The sequence below is a fragment of the Coccinella septempunctata genome, chromosome 5 (assembly GCF_907165205.1).
Source record: "Coccinella septempunctata chromosome 5, icCocSept1.1, whole genome shotgun sequence".
Lineage (NCBI taxonomy): Eukaryota > Metazoa > Arthropoda > Insecta > Coleoptera > Coccinellidae > Coccinella > Coccinella septempunctata.
In genome coordinates, this window is record NC_058193.1 from 10,329,319 (window position 1) to 10,337,204 (window position 7,886).

The 7,886-nt window shown below is 34.0% G+C and overlaps 1 protein-coding gene across 1 annotated transcript; it reads right to left on the reverse strand.

Annotated features, from left to right (window-relative positions):
- Positions 1 to 966: 966 nt before the first annotated feature.
- Positions 967 to 7,375, reverse strand: LOC123313561. The gene is made up of 4 exons (XM_044898500.1): positions 6,431 to 7,375; positions 2,999 to 5,050; positions 2,893 to 2,940; positions 967 to 1,429 (listed from the first exon to the last, which is right to left on the reverse strand). The coding sequence occupies exons 1-4, from the start codon at positions 6,597 to 6,599 to the stop codon at positions 1,014 to 1,016; spliced, it is 2,685 nt and encodes an 894-aa protein (XP_044754435.1). The 5' UTR covers positions 6,600 to 7,375; the 3' UTR covers positions 967 to 1,013.
- Positions 7,376 to 7,886: the final 511 nt, after the last annotated feature.

The window sequence follows — 7,886 nt, forward strand, 5'->3', positions numbered from 1 at the left end:
TCGATCTAAATAATGAGGACAATGATGACCGATGACGTGATAAACCAGAGGATTAATTTATGATTCCTAGATGGAGAATGAATAATCAATATAGGTTCGCATAAATGAAAAAGAACTTATCATGCAGATTTGATTCTTCATGACTATTTTTTTGAATTAATTCGACATACCTATTATGTGATTTCTTGGGTGAACTGTATTACAGTGCATAAAACTAAATAATGTTTTTTTTTCACTAATGAACGTCTCGTTATCAATTATGTACAATTATCGTCATCCCAACAGCAAGTACCATATTCATAAAAAAACAAAGATTCGAAATCTTGAAATAATCCTACTTCAAGGTATGTTTTCGAAATTTCAACATTACTCTCCGATATCAGTATAAATCTCATTGATACATGATACAGGGTTTTTCAAGAAGACCGCAGGTTAAAACATTTGAAGGAAATACTCGTGATACACAATTAAAATTTTAACAGTTTGCTAGGAGATGTTAATTCTTGGAAAAAACATCGTTCGACCTCTGTTTCCACCGGAAATGATACTTTCGTTTTCTAAACGTGACACCACATTTTTATTCAGAATCACATTACTTATTGAATTCTAAATTGTTTTTACGTATCAGTAGCATATTTTCCCCTAAAAATATGTCTGAAATCTAAATAAAATACAAAATTTCTCAACTTGAGCTTTTTTCCATAGTAGTTTGTTTATCAACAAAGGAATACAAACAGGTGATTTTCACACCCAATAAGAAATATTCCAATGTTTTATAGCTTGTATCACAAGGCGCATATCAATGCTTATCGCTTCTCATCCTTCGACTCAAAAATTTAATTGAACATACGGGCGGGTCTTTACATTTAATTGTCAGAGTTAGCTATGACAGAAATCAAAAATTTTTTTTTTCAAATGAGAGCCCATTTTATTTATTGATCAGGTGGGGTAGTGTAAAATATCATATTCAAAACAAATGCAGAATTTTATTAAATAATACACATCGAAGGTTCTTAATTTCGGCTAATAGCTTCCTTCACTAAATTCAGTATCTCACTGGGATTATATTTATTCAGAGACGGTGATCTTGCGTACATGGTATAGCAATCCTCAAGAGTTGGAACAACTTTTTTAGCAATATTATCCGCAAATAAGAGGTAAATTGTATTTGGAATTGAATTCCTCCTCTGTTGGCTATGGCTTGTCGAGGTTTCACTTTTGTCTGATAAAAGAATTTTTTTTTTAGAATGAAGCCATGTTCTTATTTGCGGCACTGTTCTTTTTCGCAAGCATGGTGTGCTGTTGATGAGTTGCTGTATTTGGTGGGATGACGGCAATTTTCCTTCTCCCAACGTTTTTCCAAATGCGTTCATAACTGCTGCTCTCGAATCTGGATCCCATTTGGCTTTTTGGTTCTTCGGAGTTATGACTGCAAATCAGGGAATATACATATTCAGAAAAATAGATTTCTTGAAAAATTCAATATTTTTTCTAATAAAAATTAATTAATCTGAAATATTTCCATTTGTCGTAATTTTATTCAACATGGTATCTGCGAATATACACTCATAATGCATGACAGATTGAACAGCGAGGAAACCGTGTAAAGATTAATTGAAAATCTTATTTCTTTCGACTAATCGAGCCACCAATGTAGGAACGTTTCAATGTTGAATTATTACAGAAGAGAATGATAAAAATACTGAAAAATATTGCTCAAGTCATAAAATAATTTCATAAGAGAAAAAAAATGGAATTCTGCATCTGTAATTATTTCCGCCTATTTCAATTCATATCTGAAATGATTTGAGTTGAAGTATTCACAGAAGTTCAATTCACCATTACCATTGAGTTTAAATATATTTAAACTCAATGCCATTACTCAATGGATTCTCATTTAGCCGTACCTACATGTTCCATGAAATTGAATACCTATAAAAGGTGTCAACGGAATATGGAAACATGCTCGGGTTTGAATATCCTTAGAGTTATCGATTTTTTTAATGTAAAATACATTCCGATGAGAATAATTCGACTGAGAAAAAATGTCAGAAGTACTTCCGGGAAGACCGGAAATGATAATTTTTTCATATTTTCATTGTGCACGTTACATTGAACTAAAGTTCAATGGCACGTCATTACGAATCAACTGTCAATTTTTGACATATCAGGTCAATTATTTTGAATATTTCATTTTTATACCTAGATGGCTGAGAATGGATTCAATCGTTCAATTTTCAGTTTCTGAAATGAACTTTCAATGAAAAATATGTTTTTTCAGATGCATGTATGCTGGAAACAAAGTACAATAAAAAAGTTTTTTCTTTCCGCTAAATTTGATACAATTAGCGGAACTGAAAATTGAACGATTGGATCCATGTTCAGCCATCTAGGTATAAAAATGAAATGTTCAAAATAATTCACATGATATATCAAAAATTGACGAAAGACATATCGTTGTGTTCATAATGACGTGTAAAATGAAAATATGAAAAAATACCTATACCCAGTGTGCCATTTACAAATCAAAAATCTCTTTCATTTCCGGTCTTCCCGAAGTACTTCTGCCATTTTTTCTCAGTCGAATTATGCTCATCGGAACGTATTTCACATTAAAAAAATCGAACTCGATAACTCTAAGGATTTGCAAACGCGAGCATGTTTCCATATTCCGTTGACACCCTGTATTTATGTTAAGATAACAAAAGAACTTGTACAGTAATCCGGTCTTCATAGATTTGAATTCATTCCGATAGTCCAATTATTAAATTATAGAAACATGATAAGTATAGGTTTAAAAAAACTCAAAAGGAATTTTTTGTGCTATGATGGCAATAAATTTTCTAAAATTGTCTGCGCGACATTTCAATTGAATATTTCGACTTTACTCACATTCTTGGAATGAAGTCGTTTGGGGCCGAACCACTGGAACATAATTTTCTGAAAATAATATTGATTTGTTATTATGTTATTATGTATTTATATTATAATCACTCACCGGTCTCATCAACTTCTTCCAAATCTATATCTGGAGCATTCGGATCGTCATCCCCTTGAGCCTTTTCCAGAAGTTGGGATATTTGCAGAATATCTTTCGTTGCTACGGGCTGTCGATAAATATTCAAATGAATATTTTTGTCATGGCCCATGAAATTTGATAAATCCTCAATTTCTCCATCCGTAAGATTAAGCGATATGCAACACGTAGCAACATGCTTCCTCAACAAAGTACCCCTTAATGTGGAGGGTAAATTTGCTTTGCACGCAATCGAAAATTTTCTCATTAGGTCGCATGCACTAGGCCATTTTTCTGCTCCACCCGGAAGTCCAAATAAATATGTATTTGATTCAGACACACCCGCTTCTTTCCTATACTTCAAAATCATTTTTAAAGATTCCACCATTTCATTGTCAAGCAAAACTGGAACAGTTCTGTTGAGTTTCCCTCGCAATAATATTCTTGAATATTTATTCGCAATTTGTTTTGATTGTGGATTGAGCTTCTTGTATAAATCCAAATTACTTTTCTCGTCGATCTTCTCTAAAGAACTATAATGAACTAATTTAATTCTCTCTAGTTCTCCGGGCCTTCTTCTATTCAAAAGTTGTATAGATGTAAGAGTGGCTTCCAAGAGGTCCCTCCAAACCTTCTTATCAAATTTTTTTTTCAATTCGTTCAATGCATTATTCCTCTTACACGTCAGATATTTGTGTAAGATTTTAATGTCACTGAACGAAGGAAGAATTACTTTTTTCTTAATGTTCATTTCCGTCTGTGACTCTGCAACTGTTTTATTTATAATCTTGCCAAATTTCAAATTATATAAATGCAGGAATTCTTCAGCATTTCGTTTGGCATCTGGATTTTTTTTTTCGATGCAGTGTGCTATCCATATATCTCCCAGTTCCTTGGTGAGCATGCCCAATGCAGATGCTGTCGCTGGAGTATCGAAGAGATCACTTTCTTCATTGAAATTCCCAAGTGTGTTGACGGCCTTCAAGAAACAGGTGAAATTAGCGGGGTCGTACAAATTGGAGAAATCTCTGATATTTTCATTCATCTTCCTCAACTCCAGGAGCAAACGTCCAAGACGACGCAATTTAGCTCTTATCATCTTTCCGTGATGTTGGGAATGTCGGTATTTGTAGCTTTCCAAATTCCCAAACAGAATTATTAATTCGTCATATCGGACTATAGTCGTAATTTCATCGTCTCTCATTCGACATATAAGTTTTTTCAACTGAGGCTCTGCCATTTCGTGGATATCACCCATTGTTAGGCGACTCAACATTTGAACTTTCTTATTATACTTCGAGCATCGTCCTGTACATCTTCTGTAGTGCTTGTGTAATGTTGATTTTGAATAAGTATCTTTGCACTGCGGACATACAGCAAAATCAGACACAGTTTTAGGTGCTTTATTTTGCCGGGGTCGTCTGCAAGGAATGAATTCGTCGTAGGTTGAGCATTTCATATTGTGCTCGAAGTTTCCTTTCGCCCTTATTTTCTTTATCATCTCGAGTCGTTCGCGTGCTGCTGCACTCAAGGGTAGATTCTTTTCTCTTTTGGTTTTGTTAATCAAAGAAAGTTTTTTCACCTCTTCTACATCCTTATGCACCGTTTCGATATGACGAACTAATTTAGCTACTAACTTATTGCAATATTTACAGCTGTATTTTTTTGTCCCGGAATCACTGGCTTTCACCAATTTTGTTTTCGCATCCCTTATTGCTCCACCGACCACAGTTTCATTAACTGAAATATCCAACATTGAGGAATCATCTCTTTGAGTAGGAAGGGTTTCGGTTATTTCATGACTTAAGTCACTCGATAAGTCTGAAGTCTTATCCTCCTCATCTTCCTCTTTATCTATCGGGGGTTGATATTCTTCATCTTCGTCCGTATTGAATGGATCACTGTTATCAATCGATGAAGACTGACCATCATGCGTAGATTCATTCGATAATGGCTGTTCCACATTTTCAGGGAACAAATTCTCGTACGAAATTTCGGAACCCTGCTCCCGATCAGCATTACCTATTGGATGTTCTGTAAAATTGATCGTTGCAGTTGTTGATATGCAAAATTTATCGGGTTATTTGCTCAAATTTATAACACTAATGTTAAAACCTCTTTATTGTCATATGACCTAGCTTTCGGCGGATAATTCTACCTTCTTCAGGGTCCTAAAAAACGGCATTAACAATTTATATTGTTTCCTGGTTGAATTGATAAAAGATCACAATGAGAAGAAAAAGATTCGTAATGACAGGCCATCTGTCATTACAAGTCAATTGTCATTTTAAATTGTAGCGATTCGTTAATGTTTGACGTATGTCACTTTTCAGCAGACATTTTAATTGAATTTGAAAAAAAAATCTTATATTAACGACCTTTTGGAAAGAGACTTACATTCATGTATCCTCAATATTGTGACAGCCACCATTATTGTATTGACATTGAGCTAACTCACAAATTGTAGTGAGTTCATTTCGGTTGTGTGAAAATAATTTTTTACTTATTGTTACCGTTTTTTAGAACCCTGAAGAAGGCAGAAGTATCCGCCGTAAGCTAGGTCATATGACAATAAAGAGGTTTTAACATCATTCTTATAAATTTGACCAAATAACCCGATAACTTCCACGTTAGATATGCAAAATGTTTGAAAATTCAAAATCTTCGGCGAGCTTTACGAAAAGCAAAAAAGTAATTTGCATTAAAATTTTCACTTCACACTCAGCAACAAATCATGAAATCTTAATTACCCAAAAACTATGATGGAGTTTAAAAAGTATTTTCGGAACAAATTAGAAGAAATTGAGTACTAAATATTGAATAAACCTTCATAATTTTTTCCATTAAGTTTTCACTAACTCTACGCGAGAGATATCTCTTTCTTTGGGTTGCGAATATGGCTTCAAGATAAAATAATAAGAGTGAGTTAATAACAGTTTCGAAATAACTTTTCCTCAGTTCTTCCCAGACTCAAATATTCTTTTGAAAACAGAACAAGTTATTTGAATTCTATAGAAACATGAAATACAATTATTGTTGCGCACTCAGTAGAAAGTTATAAGGATTAAAAAAAAATGCAGTTTATTCTGCGATAATGGTTTCAAAGTCACGGACCAATATTTTATTATAAGCACTTCCTCGGTGACATTGATTTGAATAATTAATTCGCAATGAAAGAATCTGAATGGATTCAAATAAAAAGATTATAACACTTCAAAAGATTTTTCCCTGAATATAAAATCATATTAAAATATGATTAACAGAGGTATTTTTTTGAACTGTACTCGTATCTATGAATGAGTAAGTGAAAGGAGAAATGAATAAATGTTGGTTACAATAAAAACAATAATGACTAAAAAGTGGCAAAGCATAAAAAAGAAAACGATTCTGATGCAAAACATTTTTTTTACATACCGAGGGTGTTGGGATTTTCAGCTCTTCTCGTGGAAACTTGACAATCAGATGATAATTGCTGAAGCATATCTTGGATAACGGCTATTTTGTCTGTTGACAAAAAAATAAAACAAATGAGTGGACGAAAAATTAGGGTTACATTTTGTATGCTTCCGAATTCAAGATTCATAATCTACAAAACATAAAATAACATCATCATAAAGAAATATATAAAATTCCCAATAAGACTGAGCAGACTTACCGTGACTATACAGCAAATGGCATAGATAGAAATGCCCGTCATCGTATCTCGCAAAAATTTTATTTTTGGATATTCTTAAATTTTTTTTTTTCACCACGAATAGAACACCATCTTCAAATCTCACTAAACAAAACATGATTTGAATAACCGAAAAAACTCAATAGTAATTGTAACACAGTGTAAGCGCACTCAAAGGTTCAAAAAACAGAATAGGGAAGTGTAGGCTGGTGCAGCTCTTAAATAAGCTACCAGAAATTATTTTACATCTGTTTTTTCGTTGTCACCCAGATGGGGCAAAACCTATTTGTCGACACGGCTCACCTTCTTCACCTTGCATAATAATAACAGCCATAAAATTTTTGGTTTCATCGGGTATACAGGTTGTTCCACCGAAAAGGGTCTACTAGACATATCTAGGCTATTGAAAAATTGTTTATTATGAGTTCTGTTCAGCTAGAATGATCATTCTAGAAAGTCCGCTTATATCGGAAGTTATATTTTTTTCAGGGAAATTTCATTTTTTGGTTCAATTATTCAGAGATTATTCTCGAGGAAGTTGATTATACCTACAGGGTGTCCCAAGTTCGAGATCCTATTAGACGTTTCTGGCAGGCCTGGATCTACGATTTTTTCTGACCTGGACAAAAATTCATGATGATCCCCCCTCCCCCCTCAGGTTGGATATGAGAATTCAAAGCTTTAACAATGTACAATCTGAGAAAAAAAACAGTTATTTTCCTCAAGTTGACCATAATCATAATCTTCACACTTTATTTTTTAGGCACCCCAATCGCTGTATATTATTCTACATCCCAAGATTCTTCGGGAAGTCATTTCGGATGGTTTACCCCGATATCAATTGTTTTTTCACCTGAAAGGGACAAAACAAGGTAAAATCGAATATGAACAGCTCGCAGTATTCCATATTTCCCATCGAAATTCATCGAAGACGATGACCTCTACACTTGAAATTTTCAGGGAACGTTTATTAGGTATCAATGAAGTACAGTTATTAATTGCATAATCTTCGGAAGGGGCTGAGGGGTGGAAATCCCACCACCTCTAACGCCGTATTCCTTTTTGCTATCAAAATTCATCGATGACGATGGCCTCTACACATTAAACTCGCAGGAAACGTTGATTATGTGCTAATGAAGTACAGTTATTAATTTCTTAATCTTCGGAAGGGGCTGATGGGTGGAAATCTCACCGTCC

Bases quoted from the DNA above. Each gene is read 5' to 3' on its own strand.
- LOC123313561 (XM_044898500.1), bottom strand. From the start codon at position 6,599: ATGAATCTTGAATTCGGAAGCATACAAAATGTAACCCTAATTTTTCGT. The intron at 5,051-6,430 runs GTATGTAAAAAA...TCAATTTTACAG, and splicing joins TGAAAATCCCAACACCCTCG to AACATCCAATAGGTAATGCT. The intron at 1,430-2,892 runs GTGAGTAAAGTC...CCTGATTTGCAG, and splicing joins AACGACTTCATTCCAAGAAT to TCATAACTCCGAAGAACCAA.